Raw genomic sequence first — 16,490 nt, 5'->3', positions numbered from 1 at the left:
GCTGAGGATGGCCAGGTCCATCAGAACTGGTCATCATATAGTATTGTTGTTGAAGTATGTAATGATCTCCTGGTCCTGCTCATTTCACTCAGCATCAGTTCGTGTAAGTCTCTCCAGGCCTTTCTGAAATCATCCTGTTGGTCATTTCTTACAGAACAGTAATATTCCATTATTCATATACCACAATTTATTCAGCCATTCTCCAACTGATGGACATCCACTCAGTTTCCAGTTTCTAGCCACTACAAAAAGGGCTGCCACAAACATTCGTGCACATACAGGTCCCTTTCCCTTCTTTATGATGTCTTTGGGTTATAAGCCCAGTAGTAACACTGCTGGATCAAAGGGTATGCACAGTTTGATAACTTTTTGAGTATAGTTGTGTACCTAGTTTTCATAGTCCTCTCTCTGGCTCTCTCCTACCCAAGTCTATTGAAATTGTCTTGAATCATCTTGCTGTTGAAAACAACTACGTTCATCACATAATCCTGTTGCCGTATACAGTGATCTTCTGGTTCTGCTCACTTCCTTCAGCATCAGTTCTTGTCAGTTTCTTCAGACCTCTCTGAAATTATCCTCCTGGTCGTTTCTTACAGAACAATGATACTCCATTACATTCATATACCATAATTTATTCAACCATTCCCAGCTGATGGGCAGCCACTCAGTTTCCAGCCCACTACAAAAAGGGCTGCCATGAACATTTTTACACACATGGGCCCTTTTCCCTTTTTTATGATTTCTTTGGGATACAGACTCAGTAGAGACACTGCTGGATCAAAGAGGATGCCCCATTAAAAAAAAGTTTTTTTTTAAACAATAAAGGAGGTCTCTGTGTACTAAACAGAGGTGTCTGCACTTTTTTTCTGAAGCAGTGGTGAGCCATAGAGGCTTCCTGGGTAGGATAGTGATGTGCTAGGAATACTATTCTGGCTGCTCTGTGGAGAAGGGAATGAAATGGAGAGGAGGGAGTGAGGGAAAAGATATTTATTAAACAGCAGGCACTGTGCTACATGCTTTATAATTATTATCTCATTGGATTTTCCCATCAGTCCTGGGAAGTGGGTGCTTTCATCCCATCTCATAGAAAAGGGAATTGAGGCAGACAGATTTGGCCAGGATCACACAGTAGTGAGTATCTGAAGCTGGATTTGAACTCCGGTCTTACAACTCCAGGCCCAATGCTCTGCCCACCGCACCCTGTGGAGAGAAAGGCACCAGTGTAGATTCTTGAAGGAGGCCCTGACCAGATGTGGCAACCAACAGGCTATGCTGTCTGAAGGCGAGGGAAGAGTGAGTGGGAGGCCGCTGGCTAGAAGCGGGGCACCTCAGACAGAAAGAGGGAGCTATGAGTTTGCTTGGGACATGTGGAGATGTTGGGGAACATCCCGGCAGAGATGCTGGGGGACAAACTTGGGCCCCTTCCTGGTCTCTCCAGGTAGCAGAGGGCCAAAGAGAAACTGGTCCTGATAGAACGTACAACCATCTATAGATGTTCTGATACAGTGTGTCTGATGAAGTCTGCCTGTGCCCTTAATGGGGACAGACCACATCCCTGTGTGGCGTTAACTTCTGAAAAAGCAGCTTGTAGAGTATATCCTAGGAAGAAGACAAAAAAAAGTTCCCTTCCCAGTTCTGTAGAACAAATAGCAGAGGCTCAGAGGGATGAAAGGCCAGTAAGGGTTGGAGGCTGTCCTTGGGCAGGAACTTTTTCTTTTCTCTGGCTTAGCTGTTCATGATCTAGATTTTAACTTTAAGTGAGTTCATGATGTGCTATTTTGGGAAGGACAAGGTTAGGGCCTGCACTGCACACCTTTTCTACCACGTGTGGACTCAAACGGTAGCCTAGAACCCTGAGGGGAAATGAACTGTCTTGAGAGCCATTTCTCTGCCCCTGCCATGGATGCTTCTCCTCGGAGGTCTCAATTCCTCTCATATGGAGCCATCCTGTCTATTTTTCTGGGCGGTCCCACATACCCCTTCTGCAAATGGCATCTTCTCCATACTTTATCTCTACTGGCTAAACCTCTTTGAATAGAGCCAGTCTAGTTCCTAGTCCAACTGACACGGTCAGTCCCTCACCTGGTTGGTCAGTTGCTCCTCTGAGCCTGTGCATCTTGGTAGAATGGAGAACGCCAAGTTTTACATCCGAGTGTGTACTTTGCTGACATAACTTTCAAAAATGCTAGTTGCCTCCAGGCTATAATGGGGCATTCGTATTATTTTAGCTCATAACTGCAATAAATAATCAGTACTAAGAACATTACTTTAAAATCTCATTTTAGAAAATGAATTTTTGAATTTCATTTTAGCCAATGCTTTTAACCTTGCCCCTTCCAGATTGGAAGATAACCTTGCCCCACCCCAAAGTGGTCTACTTTTTTTATTTTTATTTTATTTTATTTATTTATTTTTAATTTAATAGCCTTTTATTTACAGGATATATGCATGGGTAACTTTACAGCATTAACAATTGCCAAACCTCTTGTTCCAATTTTTTACCTGTTACCCCCCCACCCCCTCCCCTAGATGGCAGGATGATCAGTAGATATTAAATATATTAAAATATAAATTAGATACACAATAAGTATACATGAGTGGTCTACTTTTTGACAGAAGGAAGCAAGTCAATTGTGTTGGGAGGCACCAGCGTTGACAGTTAATAATCCTTTCATCTTCTTTGGGAGGAACTCATCCAGCCTTGGGCCAGCTCCCTGTTTTAGCATAATTGGCTATTTTCTCTTTATTTTCTTGGACTCCTTGTGAAAAGGACCTTATGTAATGGGATGAACCAGTTCAATGAGAAATCAAAAGGCCTGGAAGGACAGCTCCCAAATAACAAAGATTGTGGGTCATTTGTCCACCTTGTGTTGAATCACCTTTCCCGAGTCAGACACTGAAATTCTCAGTGTTTCCCTAACTAATTGTAGTAGAACAAGATTTTTTTCCCCCAAAGGTTTCCATTTTTTCAGAGATTATTTGAATCAGTTGGAAACATCAGTGACTCAGTGGGCTGTGGTTAGGGTTATTTCCCCACCCCCCCCCCAAAACAATTTTCTCTTGATTTTTCATTACTAGTTGACAAACATCATGGGCACATTTAAACTATGTGAGAGCTTGAAGAAGACATTTACAAACAGAACTAATTGTGTGTGTGTGCAAATTAATACTTGTTTTATTGGCTCCGTAAGAGTTTTAGGGAGGTTGTTATCACTGAACATTTTTATTGCAGTTCATTTCCAGTTGTATTAATTTTATCCAGTGACCTGAAAGGCAACTTCTCTGCACCCACAGAATGAGGAAGAAGCAGAACATCTAAGATCTGTGTGTCCCTCCTGTTTTGTTTTACCTGGAACCTCGGGTTTAGGGAATGTGCCAAGAGGAGGATACATCATTGTGAAGATCTCGTGTTCCTGGGGAAGTGCGACTGCCACCCAATAAAAGGGTGGGATGTTGTCATTCCATGAATGAGAGAAACTCAATTATCGGAGCTGGGCATCAAGGTGGGAGGAGGGGTCCTTAGGCAGGTGAGACATGCTGTACCTGGGGGACAGTATAGAATGGTTAGGATTAAGTGAACAGGGGAAGCTCAGAGGAGAAGAAAATGTTGGAAATGCTATAAAAACAACCCTCTGCTTTACCTTGTGAGCTCTGGGGCTTGGTGACCAATTCAGACTTGGTGAGGCAAGCATGGTTTGTTTTATTGTCCCCATTTTACCAGGGAAGGAAACTGAGGCTTAATTTATGTTCAGTGATTTACCAGCTAATGAGTATTGGAGGCAGGATCGAAATCTGTTTCCTGCTCCCAGTACTGTGTTTTGTCCACAACATCATACTGTCAGCACCTGGATAGGTGGAAGGGAGAGCTGAGGGCCTTCTGACGGCAAGCTGAGGGCTAGGTGAGTCACTCGCTTCATGTCCAAGACATGCAGGGAAAGGCCCGTCGGGGAGTGGGCAGGGGCTGGCCCCTGATTCCCATGGGACTGTGGAGAGATCGTCCTTGAAGGAGAGGGCACGTTCTTCACCCTGCTAAATGTGTACACTCAGACCAAAAAATGTGCCCAGGGTAGAAATACAGACACTGCCCCTCGGGAAGACAGAAGAGAACCAAAATAATGGGGAGCCAGGTGAGCTGATGCCAGTCTGTGAGGTGGGAATCGAGGGGCCTCTGTTTGGAGTCACTGGGGGTGAGTTGGACATTTTATTATTAGATTATAAGCTGCTGGAGGCCCTTTTATATCTCAGTGCTTAGCCCAGTACCTGGCATATAGTAGGTGCTTGATAAAAGCTCATTGACTGACTGACTAATGGTTTAAGATAACAATGGTGAGATTGAGGAAGAATTCTAAGTGAAAAATCTTGGGGAGAATGGGGAAGGTGATTCCAAGTGACTTCTGGATTTGTTGCTGAATTGGCAAAGTCAGGAAAGGTGAGGAGGGAGGGAAGGGAAGGTACTTGTGCTTAGGGGAGAGGGGCCCCATGACAGCCAAGCTCCGGAATGGAGCACTCTAGGCATCAGGTGTGGATGGGCCTGGACCAGCTGATTTTAAGATAAACAGATGTGAAAATGGGTGAGTTCTCGAAGGCTTAGATGCTAGTGGATTCTTAGAGAATGCTGGTGGGTGGAAGAGAAGAGGAGTCTGCTGGGACAGACCTAAGAGGTCAGAGGAAGGACCACTGATTTTAGCCACATGGGTGAGCTCTGGGAAAGCCCTGTTGCAGGGGTTGTTGGAGCTGGACAAGGCCCAGAGGCTGCTGCAGTGAGGAAGCCAAGGCAGGGCCCTGCAGGTCATGGTGGAGAGAATGTCAGAGTTTAAAACCCAGAAAGAAAGACCCGATATCCTGCAAAGTTTGGGAGATGTCAGGGGAAAATGGAGTAAGCACATTTGCCTTTCTGTGAACCTTGGAGTCGTTGCTACTGCTGTAGCTGCTCCTTTTTGTTTGCAGAGAATTTTAACAGCAGCTCTGGTTTCTGTGGACATGTCTAGGGTTTTGGTTTTTGTTTTGGATTTTTTTTTTATTAATGGTTGATTAATTATGAATTAAATCAGTCACTGAGGGTCAAGAAGGCTCTGCCCTCCCAGAGTTACATTCAGCTGGGGAGTTAGAGCGTATGGACAGATGAACCAGTACCAGGAAGGGAGAACTCGGACAGAGATTTAGGGAAACTGGAGAAGGGAGAACTCGGAACAAGTTTTCATGGAAGTCGTAGCTTTTGGGAAGAAAGACCTTAAGAAAGCTGTCCCAGCTCTAGGGAAAGTGTCGTCCTGCACTCTGGCCCCAAATGAAAGATGGCGGGGAGCGGCCAGCAGAGGAAGAGGGTGATCAGATGAGGAAGGATCCTGGCGTCCTCTAAAAGAATCAGGAAGTGTGAGGGAGAGTTAGGCCTCTCTGGAATATCTTGATCTGGAGGGCACAGTGGAGTCCTCTGCAGAGAGCTGCTAAGGATCCCTTGAAACCCTGGGGACATCCATGGTGGAGCACAGGCTGTGGCTAAGATGAGGAGCAGGACCGGAAGAGGTCACTGTTAGGGAGGGCTAAGAGTCTCAAATGACATCTTAGGAAGAACAGCTAAGGAACCTTGGAGAGGGATCAGAGAAGCAGAGGCTGGGAACTGAGTGCAACGGGCTCCAGGGTCAGGCCGTGATTTGTGTGGATGGAGGGGTTTTCCCAAGGCCATGTCCGGCAGCCTGCTCTCCTCCCCAGGTTAGTTAGTCACTCCCTGTCCAGTCCCATAATCTCCACAGCTCACCCGCTTCCTGGGGACCCCTGGACTGCAAGCTTAGCCTCCTCCTCGGCAGGGGAGGAAGCATAAGGGATGGGTGTGGCAAGCTCCCAGTGGGGTAGGATGGAGAATAAAATGTGGACGCTGCTGAAATCTGCTAGGGTTACTGAGGAGGACTCTTGTACTTGCAGAAGGTGGGGAGGACTATGTCCAGAAGGGATGGTCTGTAAAAAATATGAGGCGTCTGGAAAACTGAAGCCAAAAAGAGTTTAGAGTTGGGGGGGGGGGGCAGGGGTTATGCAATGAGCGGAGGTGAAATGAGGGGAGGGGCCACAGAGGCTTTGTGTCCAGGACTGGGCCGTGCTGGTCCTTCTGGGTTTCTCTGCCCCATGTTAGGAGGAGAGCTCCCAGCATGGTGCAAGGACACTTATCCTGGTGAAGAAAAGATGGGGACTGGAGGGGGCTCAGGATCTGGCTTCTGGGCCCTGCCACATGGAAGAGGCAATAAGATGTATTCTGCCAGGCTTGAGGGGACAGGACCAGGACCATGGGTGATCTCAGAGGGGGAAAAGGAAACGTAGGTTTGATCTTAGGAAAAGCCACTTCTTGGCAAGGAGACTATTAAAGTGTTAGAAGAGTCTTGAGGGGAAGGAGTGGGCTCCTCTTGCCTGGAGGTCTTGGAGAAGGGGCTGGGGCAGTTGCATGCAGGGGGTCCCTGTGCTTAGAGAGGCTGCTGTTGAGGAGGGAGCAGAGAAGCCAGTGGGAGGAACAGGACGGGGCCAGAAACTGCTGAGCAGAGACAAGGCTGGAGGCTGGCAGAGCCCAGGGCCGGCCCTGGAGAAGAGGGCTGAGTGGGCAAGGTGGGGAAGCCACATGGAGGATGCCAGAATGAGGAGGAAGTAGAGACAGGAAGAGGGTGGCAACACAAGGGAGGAACTCGGGGCGGGGGGGTGAGAGGGGAAAGGAAGAAGGAAGGACTGAGGCTGTGTACAGATGAGGAGTAGAGACTGAGGTCCTTGGGAAAGACACTGAGCATTGGAGAAGAGGTGGATGGGTGGAGGGGGCAGGGGTGCACTGGGGTACACTACCTGCCTCAGCACATACATGGTAGGCACTGAGCACTTGTTTTCTTCCCTTCCTCCCTCTCTCCCTCCCTCCTTTTTTCCCCCTCCCTTCGTTCCTTCCTCCCTACCTCCCTTTCTCGTCACCCTAACCTGAAACCTTAGTGTCACCCTCAAGTCCTCTCTTCCTCCCTTCACAGGTCTGTCACTAAATCTTTATTCTTCCTTTCCATGGCCTGGTGTCCGTCCTTTCTCAGTCCTGCAGTCCCTAATTCAGGCTCTTGGGGCTTTCGCTTGGACTGCTGCGACACCTTCTACCTCAGACCCCTTCGGCCCCACTTCATGCTCAGTAAGCCCCAAAGACTTTGCTTCAGTATCCAGTCCTCTGTGGGACGTTTAGAGCCCTTCCCAGCTCCAGGCTTCCAGTTCCTTTGGCCGGACACGCCGTCCCTGTCTCTGCCCACTCCTGGCTGCCTCCCTGCCTGAATTTTCCCTACAGTTACCAGCACCTTTGTCTTGTGACATCTTGGGGCCCTTCCTGGTCAGTTGTATTAGATGAGAATCTCCTTGACGAGAATTTTGGTTGTTTTTGTCTCTGGGGGGGAGTTGCTTTAGCATCTCTGACAGTGCCTGGCCCGGGGCTCAATCTGTGCTTGTTCAGAACCGTCCTCCCTCACCTCCTGCCCTGCTGCCTCCTGAGGTTGGCTCTCTGTGACGGAGGCTGGGAGGGCAGAGATGAAAGGGAGGCGGTCTCTGCTCTCGGGACACTTTGCACTGATGTTTATGAGGAGCATGTCTACACCTGTCATCAGTTGGCTTAGTGTAGAACAAATATAAATTGCTAGGTGAGTTATGGAGTAACTTGAATGTAAAAGAAAACATGTTCTTGAGGGAGATTATGGCTGCTTCGAAAGAAGGTCTCTAAGAATTGCTTCAGTAGGAGAGTTGGGGAAAAGTACAGAAAAGTAGATGTCGTTTCTGAAAGTACCAAGTAGAAGTCATTGATTCACTTCCTTTGGATAACTTTAGTTGGTTGGTTGGTTTTTGCCATTTCTTTCATGTCTGTAGGTCTCCTTCCCTCCCTTTTGGAGGCTAGTTTATTGCAGTAGCTGCTTGTAGACCTGACCCCATGGCCGAGTTGCCAGGGAAGCTTTGATGTGCTGTTTCTCACCTGGCCTGGCTGACCTCTCAGGTGGCCCCCTGCAGCCAAGGACTCCCCCCCACCCCCCGGCACATCCAGTCAATGGCAGCCTTACTTACTGGTCATCGCCCAGGAGCGGGCTGGGTCTCTTTGTGATGAATACCTTGGCACTTTGCTAGGTGCTGTGGGTTAGAGATGGAGGAACCAGCTAAGGGGCCCCTGCTTGGAGAGCTTACTGTGCATCATGGTCTGGGGGGAACCCGAGGTCCAGTCCTGCCGTGGCTCGCTCCCTCCTTACATGGCCTCGGAGAAGTGGGCACGCCAGAGCAGACAAGCTTCTGAAGGTCAGTCTGTGACCTTGTGCTGTAACTGAGGACGAGGGGCAGCCCTTACACATCTCCACGTGTGCTGGTGCAATAAAGCTCCAAATTGTGTGGGATGGACAGGAGAGAATTAGGCTAACCTGAACTTGAGCAGGGTTGAGTTATTACATAGACTTCTTTTGATGGTATATTGTGAAAATTGCCTTCAGAGGGCTAGCCTCGGGGTCAGGCCCTGCAGCCACCTCTATCATTTCTCCCTCTGCTGCGGGACCCCCATCCTGGCGGCCCCTCCCTGCCCTCCCAGCGTTGGTGTCTCAGCTCTGGTTCTCCCAACACTCACAGACGTCAAAGGCCAGAGAGGGGCAGACTTTCCACTCCCCTCCTGGGAAACTCAGGAAATGGTGGTCCTTCTATTTGCCCCTGACGTCCTTGCGGCGCAGCTGCCACCAAACCTTCTCTCGTTCTTTCTCAGCCTTCCTGGTGCTTTTGCAGGCGGGCCCTAGTGCCTGTGGAGCCTTCCCTTCTCACCTCTGTCTCTGAAGATCCTGTAATGAGGTTGTGAAGGGCACTCCTCCCCCAGTGTGACCCCCTCGCTGTGTCACCCTGTGACTTCTTTCTTGGGAGAGTGGAAGAAGCTCTTTCCGAGGGCACATTGATTGGCTTTTGTCAATGACCCCCCAGAGCCTTGCATGGTTGGCACCTGGGATGAGAGGTTCCTAAGCGGCCTTGGGAATGAAGAGGAGAGAAGGGAGGGGGAAGGTCCTGGGTCCCAGCGCCAGGTGGAGGAAAGGGAGCATCCCCTTCCTTTCCTTTCTTCCCAGAGGGCTTTGGCGGGGCCTTCTTGCCAAGTAGTCCCTGAAGGGCTTGCCTGTATTCAGATTCGCACTGTCCAGGTTATACTGATGTAAAATAGAGTGATTAGTCTCTTTCCCATGGAAATATGCCTTGTGAATTTATGAAGCTCCTGTACTGTTACTGCTCCAGATCTGGCTAGATCAGAACACATCATCGATTTTAGCATTGCTACTCAACTTTATATTCTCCTGTTCTCGTTTTTAAAAGTTGATTAATATATTTGAAAAGTCATGTAAAGTGTTTTTCTTTTAAAAAGTTTCCCAAATAAATTGCTTTCTACTGCTTACCTAACTGAATAACAACTCACTTATTATTTCCAGATATATGGAGTCTGGGAGTCATTCTTTTCATGTTGGTGTGTGGACAGCCGCCCTTTCAAGAGGCAAATGACAGTGAAACTCTGACAATGATCATGGACTGCAAATACACAGTACCTTCCCACGTGTCCAAAGAGTGTAAAGAGTGAGTATGGGACAAGGGGCTGATCGACATGCCAAGATCTGTTCACTGTGAACCCCTGGGCAGGGGCCGCAGGGAGTCAGCTGCCTTGTTCTCGCCTCGTCTGTGCCATCCAGGGCCCCTGGGCATGACCCGGGAGTGGGGCCAGTGGTTGGGAGGTGGAGCCTCAAGCCTTCAGTGTGACCAGGGAGTCTGCCAGTGGCACAGAGATTGTTTCATTGTAAATTCAGGTCTTAAACTGACTTTTGCCCTTGACACTCAGTAGGCAGGTCAGTGCCTGAGGATCAGGGCTTCTAGCCCAAGGGAACCCTATAAGGCAATTTTCCTTTCTTGGATGGCTCATTAAAGCCTTAATTTTGGGACTAGCAAAAATTAGTGATTCTTTTAAAAATTTAAATGGGTTATTATAAACTGAATGTTAAACATGATTACACTGAATTGACCTTGCTTTTTAACTCTTTACATCTAATGGCATTAAAATTAAACCCAGTGCATGAAAGGTCATCACTTTTCAGTCCCTCCCTCTACCAGAAATCCTTGGTCCTGATGGACCCCCAGTCTCTTGACCGTAGTTGACGAGTGCTCTGCTCATTGCTCCTGCATTATTCTGTCAAGGTCGTTCCAGTTTGCACATTCCTTATTCTTGTCCATCTTCATCACGTTATAACATCCAGTTGGCGGACCCCGCCACCATTCTCTAATTGCTGGACAAGTTGGGCTGTCTTTGATATTTCAAATAAAGCCATCCTGCAGGTGTGGGCCAGAGAGCCTCTTGTTTGGTCTGGATGCCACTTTCTGTTTATTCCCAAGAAAGGAATTTAGTAGCTGCAATGGTATCATGATTTTTCTGATTCTGATTGTTTGTGACCACACCATTGATGGATTCTCTTTTCTTGAGGAATCCTATTGGCAGTGACAGGGTTGTATTCTAAAAATCCTATTGGGGATTGTGTGTGGTGGGGTCGTGTTTTAAAAGCTCATTTCAGTGGGTATTCTGGGACTTAAAATCCTGTATGCCGCAGGGAAAATAAGAGTAATGGACATCTGTGTCCTTGGAAGTAAAGTATTCCAGTAGCAGGAGGTTTGCAGTGTTGGTTTTCATCCCGGCCCCGCTATTTACTACCTGTGTGCCCAAAGACAAATCGCTGAACCCTGTAAGCCTCAGTTATTGAAGCTGTAAAACCAGGGGAATAGAACGATGAGTCCTTTTTAACTGATATTTTGTTTTGACACGTCATATACATCCCCAGCAAATTACTGATTTCCCTTCCTACTCCACCCCGAACTAAACAAAATAATGCTATTCAGTCAGTACTCATTAAGCACCAACTATGTGCCAGGCACTGGGATAAGCACTGGAGACAAAAAGAGGCAAAAGACAATTCCTGCTCTCCAAGAGCTCACAATCTGCTGCTCCTTAAAAGGGAGGCAAAGTATGTGCCGTGTCTCAGACTAGCCCCTGTGGGAAGAGTTTTCTGCTTTCAGAAGGGCCTTTGCCAAAATCTCTAGAATGACCTTTGGGTCCTCTGCTGTGCTGTGCCCACCTGATAGATCCCCCTGTGGCCGTTGTGAGCCATCCAAGGGCCTTGGCTGCCATGGACAACAGTGTTTCTGGACCAAGGCAGTGTGGATCTGCCCCTCCTCCTGTCCATTTTCGCCCATTGTGTAGGTGTGGGGGGGAGGCGCGTCCATTTGTCCATCAGACGTCGCAGTTTGGTGTTTGCCGTACCTGTCAGCATCTCACAGCGGGTTCTTGACCAATATGTCCAGCTCTAGAGAGCTTTATTGTGGGGCCTCCTCATGGCTCAGGCTGGAGGTGGCCCAAGAGTTCTGGACCATCATAAGGCTCAGGTCACAGACCCCTTGTCCCCGGAGGGGCCTGGCCTAAGGAGTCCCATTGGCTAGGATGGGGAGATGTGGCTGTCTGCCTTGGTCTGCAATAAAATCTCTCTTTTTTGGCTTTTTACTTGATTCTGAAATAACATTAACATTAATATGGTGGTTCCCCGAGTCCCACACACTTCTTTTCTCCTGTTTCTTAGCTGATGGCCCTGATTGGGCATAATGAGCCACAATGGAACCTTGGCCAGAGAGAACTTAAAAAAACCCAAAGTCTAGTATTATTTTGTTACATTGGTTAATTGCTGGTTTTAGGAGACTGTTGTGTGGGTGTGTTTGGGTGTGCCACATGAGTTCTGGCTTTCCCTTTCTGCTTACACTCATTCCCTCCTTCCTCAGTGCTAGGGATGAGCTAGACTTGATAGGTGGGCCCCCCTCCTCCTCCCACTGCCCGCATCTGGTCTGAGAGATCCTGTCCTTTTCCAGCCTGATTACTCGGATGCTGCAGAGGGACCCGAAGAGAAGAGCTTCTCTGGAGGAGATCGAGACGCACCCCTGGCTCCAAGGTGTCGACCCGTCCCCGGCCACCAAATATAACATCCCCCTTGTTTCATACAAAAACCTTTCTGAGGAGGAGCACAACAGCATCATTCAGCGCATGGTCCTCGGCGACATTGCCGACCGAGAGAGCATTGTTGAGTAAGTGAGATGGGGGTAGGGGAGTCTTGCCTCTGAGGACCCCTGAGGAGTCCAGGAAAGTTCAAGAGAAGAACTGCTTGCTACCACTTACTTCCCCGGGTGCTCCGGCCTCTGCGGAGTCCAATACTTTGTGAGATAGGGGCTGCAAAGGTTTGCTGGAAAATATTTTTAATGTTGATTAATTTGCAGAGCAGAGAGAAAAGGGTAAGTCTGTTAGTATTATACAGAAAACCCTGGAGAAGCAAGCAAACAAATAGGACCCAAGTCAGTTCTACACCAGGGAGGCAGTACAAGGTGAGGTTTTCCCTGGGACTTGAAGGAAGCCAGGGAAGTTATTTAGTAATCAAAGGGAGGGAGGAAGGAGAGCCCTCCCAACATGGGGGATGGGCAGAGAGAATGACCTGAGCCAGAGGTCAAGGATCTTGTTTCTGGAGCTGCCAGGAGGCCAGGGGGCACTGGATCAAGGGGATCAAGAGCTTCGAAAGCCAAACAGCCTTGGTCTTGGATCTGCAGGCCATAGGGAGCCACCTTCTTCACATTGACTTGGAAGTAATATTTTTAATGTGAAAATAAAACCAATTTTAAGATACTGAGTTAACAGCCATGATGTGGTTCCTGGACCATCCTTGTAGGGGATGGCATTGCCCCCTTAGGTATCCAGAAAAGCAGCAGAGATCCAGCCCTCCCTTGAGCGTGAGCTTTGCCCCATTGTGCTGATATCTACCCTGGAGGGCATCATCTGTCTCCCTCACCTGAGCTGAGCCATGACTGAGAAGCCTCCAGCCTGTTAGCAACACTGGGAAAATGGTGGTCTTTGCATTGGTTAGAATAGGTTGTCCTAATTTAGACTGTCCTCGTCCACTTGAACCAGCCTCAATTTTAGATAATCGTTCGTTTTCCTTTATAGAAAATAGCACTGATGAGTCTGTTGCATTCACCACTTACATCTGTCATGACTCATTTGATCCCAGGTAGAAATTTGACTGACACTTTGTGGTGATTCTTGTGGTGCGGGGGGGTAGGACCAAAGCTCCCCCAAGAGGCGGGACGATGCGTGATATGGGGGGGGCCTCACGCAGAGCTCAGTTCAAGCTGCCTCTGTGAGAAACCCCCTGTGCTGCTGCCCTCCTGTGGCTGCCCCTGGAAGCTTGTCTTTTTGGGAGCATGGTGGGTGCATGCTGGGCAGAAAGGTCAGCCCAGTCCACTGCAGTCCGGAGTGCCTCCTGATGTTCCTGTCCTCTGCTCTTTTGGAGGGTCACCCCCACTTTGCACCCCCAGACTCCTGCCAGAGAGAAGTTGCTCAATGGCCTCTGGCTCTTCACCTGACTCCCTGCCTTCTGCTTGATCTCTCCCCCTTATAGGGCCCTGGAGACCAACAAGTACAATCACATCACGGCCACCTACTTCCTGCTCGCCGAGAGGATCCTGAGAGAAAAGCAGGAGAAGGAGATCCAGACCAGGTCGGCCAGCCCCAGTAACATCAAAGCCCAGTTCAGGTAAGGAGGGCAGGGGACAAACTCCCTGATCAGAGAGAGACCCTCTAGTGAGCCAAGCCCACCTGGGGGGAGGGTCACTGAGGCCCTCAGTGCTCCCCACCTGACCCGGCTCCTTCCCTGGGTGGGGAACACCAGGAAACAGGACTGGGTGGGGCAGCCTTGGAGCTGCCCAGCCAGCCTCTTGAGGAGAGTTCTCTTGGCGTGGGGAACACAACGGTAGCGTTTACGTAGTGCTAAGTGCCATTTGGTCCTCACCACAGTGCTGCGAAGGTTTATTACCCCCATTTTATAGATAAAGAAACAGAGGTGAGGCACCTTCCTCGAGGTTCTTCCCTTCTTGCCTCCAGGCCTCTGGGTCTGCTGCCAAGGGTTTGGGTTCATCCCTCGTTCTAGGAGTCAACTTTGTACTCGTCTTCATTTCCACGTATCTTTCCCTCAATTTTTGCTGCAGTTTCTTTGGACAAAGGCTCCTCCCCTGTGGGAGATGGTCCCCCCTATTGGAAGGTCTACTTTCTCTGCCCAGCCCAGGAAAGTGACTCCATCATGGTTTTCAGACAATCAGTGACCATGGGAAGCATGATTCCTTTTCTTTTGGGAAGTTTCATGCACTAGCTACATTTTCTACCTGTTTTATTATTTCCAGGGCTCAGTGGCAGAACCCCAGCAGTACTTGGGGTGGAGGGCCTGCCTCAGAGCAGAGTGTACACGCTCTCAGTGCCCCCAAATCGTGCTTTCCGTGGCACATAGGTATTGATTTTGTGATTAACCAAGTTACATGCAGTACTGGGAAGGCTTCGATTCCAGGGGGAACATTTTTCAGACCTTGCCTTGGGCACGTGTGAGCCTTATTTTCATCTCAGTTCAATGAGATTCATTAGTTAAGAGGCCTCACTTCCAGGCTTCGTGTTTTATCAAGACTCTGAGGGTGGGGAAGTTGAGACAGAAGTTCTCCCTTAATGAAAAGTCCACACAAGAAAGACAGCTTTGAAACTTAGATGTTGGAAATAATGTATATACTTGAAAAGGGAGCTTTAAATAATGCAGATTTCCAGTTTTTCATTTCTACAGTCCACAGTTTAAGTTAAATGCTAGTTTCATTTGGTGTTTGTTGAATTCAGAACTTTTTTTTTTTTTTTTTTTTGGAAAAAAAATTACGGCTCTCAGGTTTTGGAGTGTGTAGTTTTTTAAGTTATAATTACAGAGCAAGTACTAAATGAATGAAAAACATTACGAACATAATCTAGTAGACTGTGATACAGATATGAAAGTAAAGCTTGGAAAGATAGGAGGAGGATGGGTTATGAAGGACTTTAAACAGAGCATTTTTTATTTGTTCTTGGAGGTGATGGGGAACTGCTGGAGACAGTTGCTAAGGGAGATGGAGGTGGGACTTGATAATGAGCAAGGTTGTATTTTAGGAAAATCACTTTATTTAGTAGCTGAATAGAGGATGGACTGAAATAGGGAGAGAGTTTGGGCAGGTAGAGTCCCTCCTGCAGGTTATTGCAGTAATTCAGCTCTGCACCAGAGAGGGGGAACCATGTCAGAGAGAGAAAGGGGCATCTACTGAAGAGGTGCTAGGAAGTGAAACTGACCAGAGATACTAGGGAAATTGACAAGAGGTGAAATAGCACAGAGGTGAAGTGGACAAGAGATGCTGCAGACGTGAAGCGGACAAACGGTGAAGTGGACAAGATGCTGCAGAGGTGAAGCAGACAAACGGTGAAGTGGACGAGATGCTGCAGAGGTGAAGCAGACAAATGGTGAAGTGGAGAAGAGATGCTGCAGAGGTGAAGCAGACAAATGGTGAAGTGGAGAAGAGATGCTGCAGAGGTGAAGCAGACAAATGGTGAAGTGGACAAGATGCTGCAGAGGTGAAGCGGACAAACGGTGAAGTGGACTAGAGATGCTGCAGACGTGAAGCGGACAAACGGTGAAGTGGACAAGATGCTGCAGAAGTGAAGCAGACAAATGGTGAAGTGGACGAGATGCTGCAGAGGTGAAGCAGACAAACGGTGAAGTGGAGAAGAGATGCTGCAGAGGTGAAGCGGACAAACGGTGAAGTGGACAAGAGATGCTGCAGACGTGAAGCGGACAAACGGTGAAGTGGACGAGATGCTGCAGAGGTGAAGCGGACAAACGGTGAAGTGGAGAAGAGATGCTGCAGAGGTGAAGCGGACAAACGGTGAAGTGGACAAGATGCTGCAGAGGTGAAGCGGACAAACGGTGAAGTGGACGAGATGCTGCAGAGGTGAAGCGGACAAACGGTGAAGTGGACGAGATGCTGCAGAGGTGAAGTGGACAAACGGTGAAGTGGAGAAGAGATGCTGCAGAGGTTAAGTGGACAAATGGTGAAGTGGACAAGAGATGCTGCAGACGTGAAGTGGACAAATGGTGAAGTGGACAAGAGATGCTGCAGACGTGAAGCGGACAAACGGTGAAGTGGACAAGATGCTGCAGAGGTGAAGCAGACAAACGGTGAAGTGGACGAGATGCTGCAGAGGTGAAGCAGACAAACGGTGAAGTGGAGAAGAGATGCTGCAGAGGTGAAGCGGACAAATGGTGAAGTGGACGAGATGCTGCAGAGGTGAAGCAGACAAATGGTGAAGTGGACAAGATGCTGCAGAGGTGAAGCGGACAAACGGTGAAGTGGAAAGAGATGTGCAGAGGTAATGGACAAAGGTGAAGTGGACAAGAGATGCTGCAGACGTGAAGTGGACAAACGGTGAAGTGGACAAGATGCTGCAGAAGTGAAGCAGACAAATGGTGAAGTGGACGAGATGCTGCAGAGGTGAAGCAGACAAACGGTGAAGTGGAGAAGAGATGCTGCAGAGGTGAAGCGGACAAACGGTGAAGTGGACAAGAGATGCTGCAGACGTGAAGCGGACAAAC

General features: G+C 48.6%; 1 protein-coding gene across 1 annotated transcript in view; it reads left to right on the top strand.

Annotated features, from left to right (window-relative positions):
- Positions 1–16,490, top strand: part of SNRK (SNF related kinase) — a 49,409-nt gene that overhangs the window by 26,456 nt on the left and 6,463 nt on the right. The window contains exons 3-5 of the mRNA XM_031940467.1: positions 9,426–9,567; positions 11,890–12,102; positions 13,464–13,598. Of these exons, the coding sequence (XP_031796327.1) occupies positions 9,426–9,567; positions 11,890–12,102; positions 13,464–13,598 (490 nt within the window). The remainder of the gene's footprint in view (positions 1–9,425; positions 9,568–11,889; positions 12,103–13,463; positions 13,599–16,490) is intronic.

This window comes from Sarcophilus harrisii, chromosome 5 (assembly GCF_902635505.1).
Source record: "Sarcophilus harrisii chromosome 5, mSarHar1.11, whole genome shotgun sequence".
Taxonomy (NCBI): Eukaryota; Metazoa; Chordata; class Mammalia; order Dasyuromorphia; family Dasyuridae; genus Sarcophilus; species Sarcophilus harrisii.
This window is presented reverse-complemented; position numbering and strand designations above follow the sequence as displayed.